The 20141-nt window shown below is 33.9% G+C and overlaps 1 protein-coding gene across 5 annotated transcripts in view; it reads right to left on the bottom strand.

The window, feature by feature from the left end:
• Window positions 1–15828, bottom strand: part of LOC102631444 (putative disease resistance RPP13-like protein 1) — a 42961-nt gene extending 27133 nt beyond the window's left edge. The window contains exons 1-4 of one of the 5 annotated variants that reach the window (XM_025093392.2): window positions 11360–15805; window positions 11156–11221; window positions 10760–10944; window positions 10300–10470 (exon numbers count right to left, since the gene is read on the bottom strand). In XM_025093392.2, the coding sequence (XP_024949160.2) occupies window positions 11443–15690 (4248 nt within the window). In that variant the 5' untranslated portion in view covers window positions 15691–15805 and the 3' untranslated portion in view covers window positions 10300–10470; window positions 10760–10944; window positions 11156–11221; window positions 11360–11442. Of the gene's footprint in view, window positions 1–10299; window positions 10979–11155; window positions 11222–11359 lie in introns of those variants that run through there. The other 4 variants (XM_006493037.4, XM_015525529.3, XM_052437154.1 and 1 more) reach the window with 4 other exon arrangements.
• Window positions 15829–20141: the final 4313 nt, after the last annotated feature.

Below are 20141 nucleotides of genomic sequence, written 5' to 3'. Positions count from 1 at the left end.
TTTTTGAGGGGAAAATTGAAGCACGGTGCTTGTCGTTTCTCACACTTTCTGGATTGAAGTTTTGGAAGAAAATTAACTTAATAAGGTAGTACTTGCTCAGACTGGACACTTCTGGCTTCACCATTGGTAGTACAAACGTACATGTATAAGTAGTACAAGCACTAGTTAAGATTTACCGTTAGCATATCTAAATCATTTTTTGTTGTGGCATACTTTGGTTACTTACTGACCATATTCCCTCCTAATATGAGTTCTTTTTGAGTAACTTTTACGTAAATAATTCGTGGTTAGTAAGTTAAAATATAATAATAACAATTAAATCTCAATTATACAATATTATTATACGATTAAAATGTAGAATAAGACCGTTAAAAGCTAGAGAGCTTAGAATAAAAAAAGTTCCTTTATGCAGAGCTTATATAGTTCGTTGGCACTCTAGATATCTATACACAATCTGAATACTAAATCTACTTTTAAAAATCTCATATATAAAGTAAAAAGTGATATTACTGAAAAATAAATGCAAAGGCAATGGAGGGGGAGCTTGACTCCTCACGTGGAAAAATAGGTTGCTAAATTCTCAAGTATTTTGTCTTCTTTGAACGTTCACATTATGTTAAAATTAGGACCATAAATTGTTGATATACAATTGTTAAAAGACAAAAATTGATTTAACTTTCAGTGTTGAATATTGGCGGTCCATTAGATGTCGGGAAATTTACAAAAATGGCCATAAAAATTTTGTATTTTTCAACTTTAACCCCCCAAAGTTTTTTCTATCATAATTAGCCAAATACCCTATATTTGGACTACATTACCCTCGTCACTTTCATCAAATTTACAAAGGCATGCCACTTTTTCAATTCCAGCAAAAGTAAATACGGATTTTCCTCAACAACTTAACAAACCTTCATCACTCTCAACAAACTTCATCATTCTCGATAAATCAATTGCATAATCAAATATATAATTATCAATGTGAGAGCTTCTTAAAATTAGTTTATGCTCTTATACAATGTAAACCTTTAATCTATTAATTTTATCAACTAAATTTGAAATTAAAGTGGGTTTTGTTGTAAATATTGTTATTTTTCATTTATAAAACAATGTGATTTGTTAAAGTACTTAGTTTGAGTTGAAAAATGAAGAAAAACCATTGAAAACACAGAAAAATCGGGCAAAAAACGAAGTTCAGAACAAGTGAGACATGCAAGTGGGACAGGTGCATGTCTCACATAAACGCACTGCATTTATGTGCGACATGCACCTGTCCCACTGCCTGCCGCACATAAACTCACGGATTTTATGGAGTACATAATTTTGAATTTGATTTGTCTCGTCGTAAGCTTCGAAACGGTATATTATATGCCTAAAACGGATATATATAGCTCAAGTTATGGCTTTCGAAATATAAATGAATTTGGTGAGACATGCAAGTGGGATAGGTGCTGCGTTTATGTGCCTGTCTCACTAAATTTCATATATGTTTCGAAAGCCATAACTTGAGCTATATATGTCCGTTTTAGGCGTATAATATACCGTTTCGAAGCTTACGACGAGACAAATCAAATCCAAAATCATGTACTCTATAAAATCCGTGGGTTTATGTGCGGCAGGCAGTGGGACAGGTGCCTGTCGCACATAAACCCAGCACCTATCCCACTTGCATGTCTCACCAAATTTCATTTATGTTTCGAAAGCCATAACTTGAGCTATATATGTCCGTTTTAGGCGTATAATATACCGTTTCGAAGCTTACGACGAGACAAATCAAATCCAAAATCATGTACTCGATAAAGTCGGGGAGTCTGTGGGCGGCAGGTCGTGGGACAGGTGCCTGTCGCACATAAACGCAGCACCTATCCCACTTGCATGTCTCACCAAATTTCATTTATGTTTCGAAAGCCATAACTTGAGCTATATATGTCCGTTTTAGGCGTATAATATACCGTTTCGAAGCTTACGACGAGACAAATCAAATCCAAAATCATGTACTCTATAAAATCCGTGGGTTTATGTGCGGCAGGCAGTGGGACAGGTGCCTGTCGCACATAAACGCAGCACCTATCCCACTTGCATGTCTCACCAAATTTCATTTATGTTTCGAAAGCCATAACTTGAGCTATATATGTCCGTTTTAGGCGTATAATATACCGTTTCGAAGCTTACGATGAGACAAATCAAATCCAAAATCATGTACTCCATAAAATCCGTGAGTTTATGTGCGGCAGGCAGTGGGACAGGTGCCTGTCGCACATAAACGCAGCACCTATCCCACTTGCATGTCTCACCAAATTTCATTTATGTTTCGAAAGCCATAACTTGAGCTATATATGTCCGTTTTAGGCGTATAATATACCGTTTCGAAGCTTACGACGAGACAAATCAAATTCAAAATCATGTACTCCATAAAATCCGTGAGTTTATGTGCGGCAGGCAGTGGGACAGGTGCCTGTCGCACATAAATGCAGTGCGTTTATGTGAGACATGCACCTGTCCCACTTGCATGTCTCACTTGTTCTGAACTTCGTTTTTTGCCCGATTTTTCTGTGTTTTCAATGGTTTTTCTTCATTTTTCAACTCAAACTAAGTACTTTAACAAATCACATTGTTTTATAAATGAAAAATAACAATATTTACAACAAAACCCACTTTAATTTCGAATTTAGTTGATAAAATTAATAGATTAAAGGTTTACATTGTATAAGAGCATAAACTAATTTTAAGAAGCTCTCACATTGATAATTATATATTCGATTATGCAATTGATTTATCGAGAATGATGAAGTTTGTTGAGAGTGATGAAGGTTTGTTAAGTTGTTGAGGAAAATCTGTATTTACTTTTGCTGGAATTGAACAAGTGGCATGCCTTTGTAAATTTGATGAAAGTGACGAGGGTAATGTAGTCCAAATATAGGGTATTTGGCTAGTTATGATAGAAAAAACTTTGGGGGGTTAAAGTTGAAAAACGCAAAATTTTTATGGCCATTTTTGTAAATTTCCCTTAGATGTCCACATTAAATCACTGTCACATGATGATTTATACCTTGACGTCATGAGGGCCACGTAAAGGAAAAAATGTACTATATATATTATTTTGCTACATAAAAGGAAGATGTACTATATATTATTTTCCAATTTTAACTGTAACATGGTAGTTGGTACAATTAATTTGTCTATCGATCTGGATCACTTGAATATATATCATATGGAATTTTCATCGGGTGCGACTCATGTAGTATATGTGTTAGTGATCAAGTTCATGCATGTAAATATTATGTTATCAAAATGGGCCAACTTAATATATGTATAGAATAGATTTTGAATGAAAGATTTTTTAAATTATTAAAATAAGAAATAATTTAAAAGGTATGTAAAACATATATTTTAATATATTAAAAAATAAAATATTTTATTTAAAATGTACGTTTTATTTATATTTTAATTTATCTATTATTTTAATAATTTAGAGTGTGATTATAGCGCAGCATGCTGCACTGTACATCCGCAATTTTTTTTTAATTGATAATAACTTTTTCGTTGTATACATAATTTACTATATGTATTACAAAAACATGTTATGCATAAAAATAATATAGTGAATCAGCGATTATGAATGAATAATTGGTTAAGGACAATGTAAAACTTGTTAGATGGTGCAGCTGGTGCATTGTAACAAGACCCCTAAAATTAACTTTCTAAAGTCAATGCAACAGTAAAGAGAAGGAAGTATTAGTTGAGTAGATTTTCCAAGTTGGCAATGCGTGCACCGAGAAAATTTTGTGTAAGACGCACTCGTATGTTAACTTATTATTTGACATTTATACGTTTTTATTTTGAATTACAATATAATCTATTATATTTTCAATTAAAAGCCTCATAGATTAGAACAGATTTATAATAATGGTACGATTTCGATAGTTTACGCTCGTAGTGCGTTACATATTTAGAAGTAAATTAATAATTATAATTTTGACACATGAAAACACACACCGCATTAGTGAAACTTTACGTTTATAACTAATTGGGATTGAGTTCGATTATATTGGAATTGCTTTAAGGTAGAACAACTTTTTATAACCATATGATCAAAGTTATAATAATTTTTTTAATATTTATCATTTTGTATATGTGGCTGTGATTCTTACTTTACTTTAGAACAGCTCTAAGGTAGCCAAAGCCTTACTTTAGAGCATCTGCAAAATACTTTTCAAATAAAATTCTATATCTTATTTGAAGAGTCATATCAATATTAAACACTTCAAAAGATACGTTAATTTAGATTCTTCAAATAAGATTTGTTTCTCAATCTTTAATATTACCGAGTGAGTTTCTCTCTCTTCTGTTAATATTTTATTATTATTTATTGAAAAGATAAGACTGCAATAATTATCATTTATGTTTCCTTTCAAAAACATAATAGCAATTCAATTTAATAGTGGAAAGATTTGAATAAAATAATGTTAACTTATTCTTATTTAATGAGTCTTTTGGAGGAGATTGTATTTTTCTATCCACTTATTTATCATATTATTAAGTAAATTGATATTTAAAGAGTAAAATCTAAAAAAATTTTTGGAGATGCTCTTAAATTGGTAATTTTATTTGCGAGAGTAAACAAAAAACAAAACGAAGCCAGCCTGGCCCAGTGTCCCCCAAATCAGCTTGAGAATTAAAGTCCACTTATTCCTTAGATATAGGCCGAGTTTCAATGGGCTTAAGGGACAATCTATTTGCCTTACAATACAGCTATTAATACCCTGCTATTGAAGAACAAACTCATCTACACGTTTCACACCTAGGGTATTCTTATTTGCTCTACAAACTCTTCGATCGCTCCTCTCTCTCTCTAAATCTGAAAAATCAACGAGTGATTTTTTTTTTTTGACTCATCTATCCAAAAGACCAAAAGTAAGACATTGGTTTGTTTCACCGGTAAGAAAAGTTAAAAAAAAAAAAACTGGTTTTAAAACTACATGATGTACTATCTATTCCAAATGCTTATTGAGTTCGGCAGCTTATGTTTTTCCAAGTTCAACATTTGCTATCATGACCGCGATTGGAGGAACCATCAAGAAGCTCCGCTTAAGTTTACATAGTTTTGCAAACTCATCGCCTCTATCTAATTTAAGTATTTATTTGGAATTGATGTTGGGTAGCTGTAATTTTTACCGTACTAAAATATTTAATAAATATTAACTATTATAGCTAAGAAACTAAGTTGATTTGATTTTATATTTGTATGATAAAAAACGCAGTATATCTTTATTAATTTCGTCAAAATCATTATTTAAAAATTATATTTATTGTATATTATTAACTTTTATTTTATAGTTACAGTTTTTTTCATAGTAGCCGTAAAAATTACAGTAGCTCATTACCAAATAAGGCCTTAAAATAATTAAATTGGAATAAACTAAAATAATTGTAAATGGAATTTAATAGGAAAAGGGTATGTTGGTATTAAAATAAGAATAATAATAATTGGGAAAAAAAGGTTTCATAAGAATTTTGAAGGGGTGTTAGAAGGTCCACTCTTAGTTTTAGGATAGAGCACTTGATTGGGTTTGGGATGCCAACTGCCGAAGCCTTGATTGACTGATACTGGGGCTAGTCCTTGTTTATAGATACTAAGCCAGCCTCATTAACTGGTCCGGTTATTGTTTTGGACCATGGCTCACCAATGTTCAGTGAAAATTTCATATTTGCACGATCATGTTGCGCCGGCATGAAAGGACCTCATTAACTGGACCAATGTTAATACGTTTTTATGGGAGCTGACTAAGTCACAGCATCTGTGCTATTTGCTTTGGGTGTGTATGTTACAGATGCTGTAACATAGCAACCTCCCGTTTTTATGTATTAGTTTGTTTATCAATAAACCAACTATATTTTACCGTCAACCGCATAATTTTTCAATTAACATTTTTAGTCATTGATAAAATGTGGTACTAAAAATCTACAAGAAACCTAAGTGATGCCAAAAAAAAAAAAAGGGAAAAAAAGAAAGGAGGTATGGAATTGTCATTCTCTCTAAATTATAATATGTTGAAGCATTAATCAGTAGTGGATTAAAAAAGTTAAACGATGATGAGAGTAACACTATACAGTCTATACGTATAACATAATCATTAATTAAAAGAAATTAATTAATGCTAATAAAAAACGATATTATGATTTAATGCTAAACTAAACGATATAGGCCGAGTTTGAATGGGCTTAAGGGACAATCTATTTGCCTTACGGTACATCTATTGACACCCCGCTATTGAAGAACAAACTCGCCTACCTGCTTCTCCCTCTTCAAACTCAACACACCCAGGATATTTTTATTTTCTCTACAAACTCTTCGATCGCTTCTATCTCTCTAAAATCTGAAAAATCAACGAGTGCTTTGTTTTTTTTTTTTTTTGTGACTCATCTATCCAAAAGACCAAGAGTAAGACATTGATTTGTTTCATGGGTAAGAAGATTGACAAAAAGAAAAAAGAAAAAGAAAAAAAACTTGTTTTAAAACTACCTGATGTACTATCTTTAGCAAATGCTTATTGAGTTCGGCAGCTTATGTTTTTCCAAGTTCAACGTTTGCTATCATGACTGCGATTGGAGGAACCATCGAGAAGCTCCACTTAACTTTACATAGTTTTGCAACTCATCGCTTCTATCTAATTTAGGTCTTTATTTGGGATTAAGATTGGACAATTGTAATTTTTACAATACTAAAATGTTTAGTAAATGCTAACAACCATAATTTTGAAGATAAGTTAAATAGATTTTAAATTTGTATGATGAAAAATGTAGTATATCTTTATTGATTTTGTTAAAATTATTATTTAAAAATTATATTTACTGTATATTATTAATTTTTATTTTATAGTTATAACTTTTTTCACAACAACTGTACAACACTTCATTACCAAATAACGCCTTAAAATAATTAAATTAGAATAAACTAAAATAATTATAAATGAAATTTAATGAGAAAAGGGTATTTTGGTATTAAAATAAGAATAATAATAATTGTGAAAAAAAAAAAAAAAAAAGAGGTTTCATAAGAGTTTTGAAGGATGTTAGAAGGTCCACTCTTGGTTTTAGGATAGAGCACTTGATCGGATTTGGGATGGCAACTGCTGAAGCCTAGATTGAGTGATACTTTGGGCTAGTCCTTGTTAATAGAGACTATGCCAGCCTCAATAACTGGTCCAGTATTGATTTGGACAATGGCTCATCAATGTTCAGTACAATATTTCATACTTGCACGATCACGTCGCGTCGGCATAAAAGGACCTCGTTAACTGGCCCAGTTTTATTATGTTTTTATTATTTTATCTTCAACCGCATAATTCTTCACTTAACATTTTTAGTCATTGATAAGATGAGGTACTAAAAATCTACAAGAAACCTAAGTGATGCCAAAAGAAAAACAGGGCAAAAAAGAAAGGAGGGATGGAATTGTCATTCTTTCTGAATTGTAGAACGTTGAAGCATTAATCATTATTCGATTAAAAAGTTAAACGATGATGAGATTAACACCATACGTATAACATAATCATTAGTTAAAAAGCAGACAGATGAACACTTAAAAAGTGTTCGTGTCATCAGATCCGACAGATCCAAGTATATTTTGGCTAAAAACAATTTGCAAAGCCGAAAGAAAAGGAGATTGGAGGGCTACATATAACATATCATTAGGTTGAAAGTTGAATGAATGTAAATCTTTTCTTATGTTTGCTCTATTTTTAAGATTTTTTCTGTGGTTGCAGAGTTGTGTATTCGTTTGATTTGCCAGTCTAGTGGTGGATTGGCTTTGCCCCTTGCTTCTGTAAGATGAAACATCACCCTCTTATTGTAAACCAATTAATAATTAATTTAATGATTTTGCTGATATTGTTCTGCTACCGCCTTTTTCTCAATGGCAGTTGGCAAATGTGCTTTACCTTTGGGTTTGAGTTTCATTTTTTGGGCAGACATTCTTATTCTTTAAAATAAAGATAGTCCGTTCTCCTAAATGATAAAAATAATGTTTATTCATAAAAAAATTAAAGAAAAAAAGAATCGAAGAAGTAAACTTACTAAAATTTATAGAAAGTTAATTCTTTTTATTGTTTTTTTTTAGTCGGTCCTTTAGTAAACTGTCAATTGTAAATATAATCTCCTAAACCTTATCTTTTTGTATTGAAATCATTTATTTTAAGGAGTCTTTAATTGTACATGTAGATCTCTCAGCCCTAATTATCTGCTCTTTTCTGGTTCTCTATTTATTTAAAATTAAACATGTGCCAAGATCAAACGTAAAAACGAATATGTGAAACTAATTAAACTTGAGGGAGTAATAAGAAATAAAAATCCGCCAGCTGCTCCGTCATCAAGCTACATTTGTGAGTTGAACCTCGTCTCTTCCTCTTCCTCGTCTATTACCGTTATACCACAGTTTTCTGTACATTACACTAGCTCCTGAACTTAAGACCACTCCTAGTAACCTTGACCAGGTCAATCTGCAACAAAATTTCACTCTTAAAGTTCCCATGTTTAGTTCAGACGAAATTAGAGAGAGAGAAGCACGAGAGAAAGACGAAAGAATTTTGCTCTCTCTCTCTACCCCTTTCTTCATTGTTTCTCTCGTCTTTCTCTCGTTCTTCTCTACACTAAACATTTTCCTTACAGAAAGGACTCCACCCACGAGAAGCCATTACAACAAACTCAACCCATGTCAAAGCCATGTGTCCCAAGTTGCTAAAGCTCCATGTGAATAGTGAAGTGAGTTGTAAAAATCAACAAATTCCACCCATGAGAAGCCAGGTGTGGAATAAGTAACATGAACAATGAAGTCCTACAAAAAGCCAAAGCCACTCCAATTGTTTGCGCCCAATGCTATTCAGCTGTTCGTTCTCTGTCACTCCCAAAAACTTCAAACTTAGAATTTTCCAATTCCACCAAGTTTCCAATTCCACTCTCTATTCAACCTCTTTTCTTTTTAATAAAAAAATGATTTTTAGATTTTAAAGCTATTGGGTGAAAAGAAAAAAAATTCTAATTTAAGCTATATACATATATACTAGGAAAAACAGTATTTTTTTGTTTTCTTAAACCTGATTTATTCAAGTGTCATTTATAGATTTTCATCTTCTCAAATCAAAAGATTTGTGAAAGATCCTTTCAATTTATTTTTGCACATTTATAACACATTTAGATGCATGAAACACCTAAAAAAATTTTTGTTTTCTAAATTTTTGTATAATTTCTTTATTACCATTTTTTTTCTTCAAAAGGCATATTCATTGTATCATCTTTAAAAACTTTTTATATTCATTAGAAAAATATATTTAAATATAAACTAATATTAAAATATTGGAGGAAGTTAAAAATTTTGGATAACGAAGTGAGAGTGTGCAAGAAATTCAACTTAATTACAAAAAAAAAAGTGAATTTTTGGGTCTTTTCTTAGTTACTCTCTCACTTTTTTGATGTGGTGCAAGATTGGTGTGGACCACTGCAACGACGGTAATCAGTACATATCCACAAGGATATCTCTAGCACCCCAACTAAAATGAAGGACAAAATAGGAAGGTAAAAAATGCAAGCCAATAGAAATCAAAATTGTCTACATAAAATATTCTTGTTTCCCATTCTTCTACTTTATATATATGGTAGATTCCAGCTATTTTGTACACTATGGATTATAGATTGCTACTCTTATTAGCTAAAATTTAATATTTTTACTTTATGTTTTAAAACTCATTAAAAGATTTCGCATGTTATAGCAACCATTTGATACTTCAATAAAATATAATTAATATAAAAATTAATGTAAGAAAAAAAGGGGATTTTGGTAATTTTTCGCATTATGTGATTGTAAAAAATGGTGCAGTTTTTTTTAATCTACCAAAACACACATTAGATCCACCTGTAACTAAATTTGTTTTATTACAAAATTGTTCAAAATCTAAATTACTATTATAGACATAACCATATCCAAAACTCTCAAATTATTCTACTCACTTGGTTTTTGGGTGCAAGTTATCCAGCTCCCTAAAATTTTATTAGGGATTTCCCGAACTGGTCCTCAAATTTTCTTTAATTTGGACACCATATATGAGATTAAAAGTTTCGTATTCTTCGATTCTCAAAGTCAAGTCTTGCACTAATTGATATGATTTCCTTGAATTTCTTGTTGGGGATTTTTTTGGATTGGTCGTAAAATTGCTATAAGATGACCCAATTTCATTTTAAGCACAGACTGGTGTTAGAATTTTCCAAGTAATCACATTTATGATAAAATTTTGCTCGGAGAACCTAAAATAAACTAAAAACCTGTATAAAAACAAATAATATCCAAATTAAACAAATGTTGCCATGATACATGTGCAAGTCAATTCCTCTCGCTCCAGAAACGACTAAAACTCAAGCCCGATGAATTGAGGTCGATCCAATCTATAGAGATTATTTTGCTGAGCTTTTACCAGAAATAAACTGCGCAAAAGCAATCAATCTCAGCAAACACAATTTAAATGAGAGGCACAAAGAGCAAAGTGACAGATTTAACATGGTTTGGTCAAATTGACCTGCATCCATGGGTGCAAAAGCAGCCATTGTTCGATATTCACAAGCTTATAATGGCAATTACAAGATTACTGAGACTAAATAAAAACAAGAATCAAGCAAAGTGACGATCCACAACAGAGGGATATTTCTTGGCACATTTTATTGGTTTATTAATTAGTCAGCCTTTTCAGACAAAATAAGAAGCTTTGGAACTTACTTTTAACCGACTTTTGAACCCGTATAATTACCATTCTGCCCTTTGATTCGAAAAGTCCATTTTGAAGGCAGTGTAGTACATACCAAACTGTGAAAGAGTGGGTGAACATTTTGATGTGGATTGTCTCAGAGCTTCCCTTATGCTTCCTTGTATGTCAACTCAAGGAATGTGAGCAACCTTGGCCTCTGAAATATCAACAGAAGAAAGATAGAATCATATCTGCAACTTGAAATAAGTTAAGACCAATGTTATATCCTTAGAAGCAAATTGAATTGATCGTTGGAAAAGTTCTTAAAAATTCATTTGACAAGTACGATTGCATAAAATACATAAAAAATTCTGATGAGTGAAAATGGAAACAAGTATTAAAATCACTTGAAAATTTCAGGTACTTACCAACCATTTGTGCATTACCATAAAATACCTTCAGCATCATCAAGTCAAATCGCCGTATCATAGTGCCTGAAAAAAGTAAAAATGAAAATATTTTAGTGCCATTTTCAGTTGAAGGCAGAGGATTGATCTTGAAATTGAAAATAAAAATATGTTTATAATTTAACAATGTGTTTTTAGTAATCTGGATAATAGGAATTGGCATACCTGATTATAGAAGACAAGGGAACAAAGGAGGCAATTCTTTAATTCTTCGTTCTGAGATTAAACAGAGCTCATTCTTTCTCTTTTTAATCGAAGATGAATTTGCCATCTATCGTAACGTAAGGGATGTGAGCAATCTTGGACCAATCTTTTCCTTTGTCCCTTTTGCACTGCTTTTTCAGCCAAGAACAATCTTCAATTTGCAGGCGCAAAAGTGAGGATGGCAGGCCTACCTCTGGAAAGGATTTGAGCTTTGGGCAATTGGATATTCTCAGAAATTCAAGAGAGGCCAGGCTTTGAAAACCCATTGCAGATAGGCATTTCAGATTTGGGAATCCTGAAATACTCAATCCAGTTAAAGAGGCGGGCAATATTATTCCCATCCTCTCATCTGGAAAAGACTCAGCATTATCACCTTCATTTATGTAAAGGTCTAGAAGAGATGTAAGCCTGTGCAAGCCCCACTGGATAATTGCCTTGTACATTTTGCTATTAGCAATTACAAGTGATGTTAGGTTGGTAGGAAAACCTGCTTCAGGAAATGATACAATACTTGGACAATCCCAGATTGCTAAACGTTGAAGGTAGTTGAGCTTGTGCAAATCTTCGGGTAGGGCTTTAAATTTCTCACAGCTGACAATAGAAACATTTGTAACAGTGCTGGGAAGCCCTCGTTCTGGAAAAGAAACAAGACTTGGACAGTTCCAGATAGTCACTCCCTCAAGACAGTTAAGATTCTGTAGGCCTTTCGGTATGAATTTTAGGTTTCCACAATTAGAGATGAAAATCCTTTTAACTCGTCCGTCACCATGAAAGCTCTCAGCTATTGACTCTAATTTTGGACAGTCCTCAATGTTGAGAAATTCAAGCTCTTTTGACAATTGTCTACTTCTTGACGATAAATTGGTGAGCTCTGAGCAGCCGCTAATAACAAGCCGCTTGAGAGCCATTGATGAAGAAGATAATGAGGAAGAAGCAGCAGAAGCATCCTCTTCATCAACTACCAAACACTGCAATTTCTTACAATCATGTATTTCAATACCTTCTAAAAATGAAGGCAGCTTGCCTCTTGCAATGAATTCTAGAGAATCACAACCTTCAATGTTCAAACATTTCAGTTGTGCACAGTTGTACATCATTCCCTCAAGTAAGGATTTTAAAGCTCCACTATTTTCAATTTTAACATGAAGCCGATTGATGGGAAAAAATTTTCTCTCTGTAAATGAAACCAGACTCATGCACTTTTCTTCAATTGATACCTCTTCAGGGAGGGTGATAATCCGCAGCCCTTGTACTGCCTCCTCCCCATAATTTATACTCTGAAACCATGGCCTCCAAAACCCAATATCTTGAGAATCACCAATCCCCAGGAATTCTACTGGCAGAAGTCCTTGCTTTAGCAGTTTTCCAAACTCTAAAATATTTGAAATAGTCACAGGCGTCGACAGTGATTTAGAGTGAAGTGGACTATTGTACACCATCCCTTTGCATCCATAAATGTCTAATGAACAGTTTGAAATAGTAATCGACTTTGTCAACTTAGAGTCAATCGGAGCGCTGCACACCACCCCTTTGCATCTAGAGATTTCCAATTTGCGGAGCAAAGGAAAGCTTGAGAATGAAACCACCAGCTCTTTGCAATAACCGACAGCAAGGGTCTCCAATGCAGGAAGATGGTCGGGCAATTTTCCAGATAGTTTTGGGCATCTCGAAATGTACAGTTCAACGAGGCGAGGGAATATTTCAACATACCCAGTCTGGTTGCCGGTATCCCAGAACTCGCATTCGGGTAAATCACTGAAGCATAGAGACTCTAAGGATTGAAAAGGCGTTGAGCAATCTTTTCCACAAATTTCAGACCCTATACTTCTGAGTACGAGTATTCGTTGAATTGTAAGCTCTTTCAGGGAAACCAACTTCCCCACCGCAGGTAAAGATGTGCAATTTTCACATCCTATCAATTTTAAAGCAACCATGTTAGAGAATGATGGGTCCCCCAACCATATTGGAAATTTTCTGCCACTATACCGTGTGATTTCAAGCTTCTTTATGTTTGTGTGTGGTTGCAACATGTCAAGTACCTTTTCTTCTGCTATCTCATTTCTCGAGTGAAATGGAGAACCCCATCCTAATGACAATTCTTCAAGACCCTTCTTATCACCCAATGAAGCTTCTCTTGCATCCCATGAATCATTCGCATTTTCTAATCTCGAAATACAAAGTTTTCCACGAAGGAAAGTTAAATTCCTCAAATCCTTCAAACCAGATCCGATACCCCTGCCCACAATAAAATCAGACAACGTCTGCAGAAATTTCAACCTATTCATTCCCGATGGCATCTCTGTTATTAAACTTGAACCCCCTATGTCAAGATGATGCAAATTTAATAAATTTCTCATGTTAGAAGGCAACTTCTGTAGACGATGACAGGTTCTTAACAGCAAAAACTGCAAGTTGAACAGTGAACTTATTGACTCAGGTAAACTTTCGATGAGTGTACGAGAAAAATTGATGTACCTTAGAAGTTTCAAATCCTTGATAGAATTTGGTATATGAGCAATGCAGTATCCTTCTAAAGATAGCACCCTCAACTTTTTCAGCTTTGGCAGCAAGTCAAGAAGAACCATGTTGGTTATATAATTACCGGTTGAAAGACCTCTTACATTTAGAGGCAAAAATGTCCGCAGACATGGGGCTTTATTCAAACCGTAAAATTTGTTTTTTCCTTCATACCAAGCACAAGGATAAGAAAAATGACGAATCCTTTCAAATGTTCTTAACTTCTTATTTACCTCTTCCAACCAGAAACTTGTATCTCCAGAAGCCAATTGAGCTAAATCATGCACTAGATCGTGCATTACAAATTTACGAACATCTCTGCTTGATTGTTGGAAAAGTGACCTAGAAAATAGATCACAAAAAAACTCATTGCCCAAATCTTCCAATAGTTTATCTGTCCTTGATTGTTGAATCATACCCTCAGCCATCCACAGAAAAACAAGTTCATTCTTCTCGAACTCATAATCTTTGGGAAAAATTGCACAATAAGTGAAACATCTCTTCAAATGAGAAGGAAGATAATGGTAACTCAACCTTAACACGGGGAGAATGTCAGTTTGTTGAGGCAAATCCCACATTTTGCTGCTCAATATATCCTCCCACGCATCTTCTGTGTGCCTAGTGCGTAAAAGGCCGCCAAGAGTGCTTGCTGCCAGCGGTAAGCCTCCGCACTTTGCAACAATTTTCTTACGAAATAATTCTGAAAATTGATGAGCACCGGCATCTTTACTCTCAAAGCCATGCTTCACAAAAACAGACCAGCAATCTTCATCTGACAGAAGCTTAAGACTATAATGTTCAACGGATCCCATCGTTGACGCAACATTTGAATGGCGTGTGGTGACGATGATTTTGCTATTTGGTGCACCAGCCCTGAAGGGAGCTTTGAGGATTTCCCACAAGTTGTAGTTCTCATTCCAAACGTCATCCAATACTAGCAAGAACCTTTTTCCATCCACAGCAATTTTCAATTTGACCTGCACCTCATTCAACGTCTTGAGATCACAAGTTGTGGAGGTGATTGACTCGAGAAGAGCTCTCGAAATGCTAAGAACATCAAAATCATCAGAAACACAAACCCATGCTTTCACATCAAACTTTAAATTTTGCACAGCCCTGTCATTGTAGACCTCCCGAGCAAGCGTTGTTTTTCCAGCCCCTGCCATGCCGACAATTGGTATTACACAAAAGTTGGCATCGGTAGTTGGATCATCACTTAATACCATTTCAAGTATTCTGGCCTTATCCTCATCTCTGCCGTAGACAACACGTTCCGTTGGCACACTTGAACTCGGCGGTCTTCGCTTCCAAGCATTTGACATCCCTCCAGGAATCAATTGCAATCCAAGTACAATTCTTTTGGCACATAGTTCATCCAGCCGGCTAGTGATACTTTTAATCTTGGAATCCATGTCGATATTAAACTTGACAGAACTTGGACTAAAACAGTTGAAACAAGCAGGACTGTGGTTCGAGTTTTCTGCCATCGACTCCTGCTTCAAAGCGTCAGTAGCAAACTCATCAAGAATGTCCTCAGCGTCATAAGCCAAGTCTCGGAGATCATCGAGCCAGATCTTCACAGCCCTGTCCGTCAGTTGCTTCTCCTCCGCATCACTGAGCACAGCCTGAATCATTATCAAAGTGTTTTCCCACTTTTTGAGCTCGGAATCTAGCCCGCCTTGAAGTTGACGGACAAAGTTGAGCAAATCACGAGAAGCCAATCTGTCAAACAACACCTGAAAGAAGGCAGACAGTAAGAGCTCTCCAACAGCCATCGCTTCGTAATCGTCCGAGAAAGACGGTTTTTACTCAATCTCAATGATGCTGAAATTTTGGAACAGGTTTCTAGTCTTCAAAAGTCTTTAGGCTACAATAATGGAGGAAATTTGTTAATTTGTGGACTCCACCAGCGCTCTGCAATAGTTCCGTTTTCGGCCTTATTAGATGCGTTGAATTTTTCCTGTAGTTGGTGATGAAAAGTCAAAATCGCTTTTTGATATGCATAACCTTCTAGCCGCAATGTTGGAAGCATGTGGACAAGGATGGTAATGGGGAGGGGAGGGGAGGGATCAATCTCTCCATATTCATCCCTAATATTTTGTTATGTTCCCGTCTCTTCCCTATCTCCGTCAAAATTATTTAAGAGAATTCCTATTTCTTTCCCGAATAATAATAGGGGATCCTCGAGGGTCCCTGATTCCCGAATAACTAATACATTTTTTTTATTTTAGATTTTGAGTTAATCATATTAAAATAAAAAATTCAAATAAAAGTAAAGTTCGAAATGTATCTTACATTAATATTCATTACAAAAGTCACATACATTAAATTACTAAGTAACGCAGTATGCAAGAGATACAAACTATCATGAACAAATTAATAGCCTAATACAAAATTGTTAGAAATAAAATCAAATTTAAAATTCAAAATTAACTTTTCAATGGTGGTGTGGGCACTTTATAAATGTGGACTATTCCCTTTACAGCACAATAGTTAAGTCGAAGCAAATCAAGAGCAAATATTAGATTAGATTAGATATTAAAATTGTGATTTGCTGTGGGCAATTATAACATCTAAAAATAAATAAATAATAGATTTAAGATAAATAAAAAATAGATTTAAGTTTAAAATATTTAATGAATATTAAAATTAAAACAAAAGTTATGGGCTACTAGAATCTGTCCGGTCTTTTTAATGTCCTAAATAAAAATTTAGGACCTTAATTAGTTAATTAGGCCTAAAAGTTTAATAATATAAACATTTTGATATTTTTATTTTTACCAATACTTATAATTTTATAATTCAAATTTTATAATTTATTTACTAGTAATTTTAAAAAATAAAAATTAAATTAAAAATTAAAATGGGGAAATGGGTAGGGGATGGGGATTCCACCTCATCCCCGTCCCCTCCCCGAATAAGAAATTGGGTAAAAAAATTTTCCCGTCCCTTCCCCGAATAAGAAATTGGGTCTGAAATTATCCCCATACCCTCCCCGAATGGGGAAAATCCCCGAAGGTACCCGTTCCCGTGGGGATTTTTGTCATCCCTGAAATATAAGTGTGCAACCCAAGAGGGGGGGTGAATTGGAATTTTAAAAATTATCCTAGCAAATCCACACAACAAGCAATCTAATGTCTTAATAAAAATTGAAAGCAATAAGTTCAATCAGAGCACAATAATTAAAGAGCAAAGGAAGAGAAAGCAAACTCAATGATTTTTACGTGGTTCGGCAATCCCCGCCTACGTCCACGCCTCCAAGCACATCGGGCTTGAGGATTTCACTATCCAAGCCTTTCCAAGGCTTCAAACGTTTACAATTGACTTCAAGGTGTCAATGAACCTTTACAACAAGAGATTATCTCTCCAATCTCTTCACTCCAAGTGTTTCTCACACTTGTCCTCTCACAATTTGATGAGAAATGAAAATTACAACAAAAACTCTCTTTAAGAGTGGATTTACAAAAGATAGCTCAATGAAGATTTAATCTATGAAGATTTTCGAATTTGAAGCTCAATATAAGTTGTGTGCACTTGTTTATGCTTGCTTGGATTACCAAAAATGAATTGGTTTTAAGTTTATATAGTTTGAGCTCAAAAACTAGCCGTTATGCACATTTTGGTCGTAACCAGATTACCGGTTATGGACATCCGGAATTCTGCTTAATGTTACCGTTACAGCCACAATTTTGAATTTTTGAACATCCGGATTGCCACTTTGTCACATTCGGATTTCCGCTTATGCTCAGTAGCTTACTGCCCAACAACCGGATTTTCGTTTGTCAGGATCTGGATTTCCGCTTTCGATTCGGACAGATTCTGCCTAAAATCCGGACTTTCATTTGTCACAATCCGGATTTCCGTTTGCTACAGTAACTGCTACAGTGAACTATTTTCAAAATTATAATTTGACCCCAAAACTTTATAAAAATGTATTATGACCCAAAACATTATGAAACTTTGCAAATGGATCCAATTTCAGAATTTCTAAATATAACTTTGTCAATCCCAAAACTTTCTGAAATTATGATTTCACCCAAACTATGTGAAATTATAGAATGACCCAAAATATTTAAATAGTTTGAAATAGGTCCAAATCTGAAATTCAAAAACAATATCAAAGGTTTTAAAATACATTCATTTTAGTCCAAAACACTTTGATTTCATAGCATCATTTTTCCATTAAATATGAAACCTTTATAATGTGAAAATAATGATTTATTTAAAAAGAATAAAAACAATCAATTTCATAAAATCATTTTTCCATTAAATATAAAACATTTATAATGTAAAAATAATGATTTATTTAAAATGTATAAAAATAATTTGAGTTTAAAAGATTAATCATTCTTAATCTTGTTTGTTATCATCAAAATCAATATTATGAAAACATATATGTTAACAATCCCTACATGTGGATGGAATCACGGAAAATGAAGCCAAATGAGTTGGTGAAGCACGTGACACTTTGACAAATTCACAACAAATTTGACAATTTGAGAAATCTTTGGTGGGCACTAAATTTATAATAGTGTAAAATACTTATTATAAATAGAGGAAGTTTTCAATTTATTAAGCATTCCTAAATTTGTTAAGCTTATATGTGTCTAAGTTTTTGAGAGAAGTGAGAGAAGTGCGTCTGGAAATTTATATTTCAATGTGAGAGTACTAGGTATATTTGAGTTTTTTTAGAAGTGAGATTCGTTACTCAAATATTTATACTCTATTAACTGTTAAATAAACAATTATTCTTTCTTACCTCCGTAGACGTAGGCATAATACCAAACCACGTAAATTTTGTGTCTTTTATTTTTTTTATAATTATTTAGTGTGCTTGATTCTGTATTCCGCGCACAACAGTTGGAAGCATGATGCAAATTTTCTCTAAGGAAAGAAAAGTCTCTGGACTCAATAAATTTCGATTAATAGCAGGACAATTAACTCCTTACAGTTGTCACATGGAATTGCTAATATTACTAATTGTTTGTTAAAAAAAGAAAAAGAAAATTAGTGAATATTTTATTTCCTTAATTAATTGGAGACATGCTATTGAATCATAAATAAATAGCAGACAACAAAGTCGGTTTATGAAAATAAGTCACTGTGCCGTCGTTTCCTTATGGATGCCATGTCGGCTTTATTTTACATGATGCGTACGACTTTGATCATGTATCAGCGGTGTGCGTTGAGTGACTCACCTGCGAGGCACGTGCAATCAACAACCGAAGAAATTTTTTTTAGTACACGTGCGTTGCACGTGAATCAGCTGAATGAAAAGGCGCTACGACTGTTATAGGAAGCGGGAAGGACCTGTCTGGTAAGTGGGGACCTTTCCATATCCATTGTGAGCTGTATAAAAAGTCTTAGGTCATGTTTGGTTTGAAGAAAAATGAAAAAAGGAAAAGAGTTGAATGGAGAGGAAGGGAGAAGAAAAGAATGGAGAAGAGTAGTGAAATTAAATTTTGTTGTTTGATTTGATATAGAATTTGATGAGAAAATGAATTATAATTTTTTTCTTTAGATAAATTTATCATTTACCTTAAATATTAAACTATTTATATTATTAATAATATATATATATATAATAAAGTGGTGGTCTGGTGGCTGGCGGCGGAAGTCCGGCGGAGGTCCGGCGACATTCCGGCGAGGTCTGGTGGTGATCCGGTGACCTTCCAGCGAGGCCCGACGGTGGTCTGGCGAAGTCCGACGAGGTCCGGCGACCTTCCGGTGGAGGTCCATTTATAATATTAAATCAATAAAATAAAATTATAAATAATAATTATTAATGACATTAAATAAGTTAAAAAATCGAACGGTAATTTTAAAAACTTTAGTTTTTAATATAAGAGAAATTTAAATTTTTCGTTATTTAGTATGGAATTCAAATTCTACATTATGATGGATATTAAATTCTAATAGAAATTAAATTCTTATACATTTTGTCAAACCAAACAATGAAAATAAAAAGAGAATTTAAATTACTTTCTTCTCCTACACTCTCTCCTCCCAACCAAATACCACCTTAGAGGCTGGAGATGGGTTCATTCTGTAGCCTGTGAAAATTCCTTCACCGTTGTAATTTGTTCTTGTTCAAGAGGACGCTAGCAGTTTGAAGCTTGTGTGCCAACAAAATAATTTCCCTGCTTCCAAATTGCAGAGGTGTTCGGTATCAACGCCCCGGCATCAATCTGTTTTTGGAGACCACAAATGAATGGCATGCACTAAC

Source organism: Citrus sinensis, chromosome 3, assembly GCF_022201045.2.
Source record: "Citrus sinensis cultivar Valencia sweet orange chromosome 3, DVS_A1.0, whole genome shotgun sequence".
Taxonomy (NCBI): Eukaryota; Viridiplantae; Streptophyta; class Magnoliopsida; order Sapindales; family Rutaceae; genus Citrus; species Citrus sinensis.
The sequence above is the reverse complement of the archived record's forward strand: the minus strand, read 5'-3'. Positions and strand labels throughout refer to the sequence as shown.